The sequence below is a fragment of the Perkinsus marinus genome, assembly GCF_000006405.1.
Source record: "Perkinsus marinus ATCC 50983 genomic scaffold scf_1104296974540, whole genome shotgun sequence".
NCBI lineage: Eukaryota > Perkinsozoa > Perkinsida > Perkinsidae > Perkinsus > Perkinsus marinus.
Window position 1 is genome coordinate 1 of NW_003201098.1, and position 958 is coordinate 958.

The 958-nt window shown below is 51.5% G+C and overlaps 1 protein-coding gene across 1 annotated transcript; it reads left to right on the forward strand.

Annotated features, from left to right (window-relative positions):
* Positions 1 to 77: 77 nt before the first annotated feature.
* Pmar_PMAR023830 (merozoite surface antigen, putative) lies at positions 78 to 947 on the forward strand (the record flags this gene model as incomplete). Its single annotated transcript, XM_002765826.1, has 1 exon — positions 78 to 947. A coding segment is annotated over one exon (870 nt), but the record flags the coding sequence as incomplete, so codon positions are not given.
* Positions 948 to 958: the final 11 nt, after the last annotated feature.

Consider the following 958-nt stretch of genomic DNA (forward strand, 5'->3'; position numbering starts at 1 on the left):
CGCCTGTTATCACCACTGAGGAGGAGGCTGCTGCTACTGTGACTACTGATAATACCCCTGTTATCACCATTGAGGAGGCGGCTGCTGCTACTGTGACTACTGATAATACGCCTGTTATCACCCCGGAGGAGGAGGCGGCTACTACTGTGACTACTGATAATACGCCTGTTATCACCACTGAGCAGGAGGCGGCTGCTACTGTGACTACTGATAATACGCCTGTTATCACCACTGAGGAGGAGGCTGCTGCTACTGTGACTACTGATAATACGCCTGTTATCACCATTGAGGAGGCGGCTGCTGCTACTGTGACTACTGATAATACGCCTGTTATCACCACTGAGGAGGAGGCTGCTGCTACTGTGACTACTGATAATACGCCTGTTATCACCACTGAGGAGGAGGCTGCTGCTACTGTGACTACTGATAATACGCCTGTTATCACCACTGAGGAGGCGGCTGCTACTGTGACTACTGATAATACGCCTGTTATCACCACTGAGGAGGCGGCTGCTACTGTGACTACTGATAATACGCCTGTTATCACCACTGAGGAGGCGGCTGCTACTGTGACTACTGATAATACGCCTGTTATCACCACTGAGGAGGAGGAGGCGGCTGCTACTGTGACTACTGATAATACGCCTGTTATCACCACTGAGGAGGCGGCTGCTACTGTGACTACTGATAATACGCCTGTTATCACCGCTGAGGAGGCGGCTGCTACTGTGACTACTGATAATACGCCTGTTATCACCACTGAGGAGGGGGAGGCTGCTGCTGCTGCTACTGTGACTACTGATAATACGCCTGTTATCACCACTGAGGAGGCGGCTGCTGCTACTGTGACTACTGATAATACGCCTGTTATCACCACTGAGGAGGCTGCTGCTACTGTGACTACTGATAATACGCCTGTTATCACCACTGAGGAGGCGGCTGCTACTGTGACTACTGA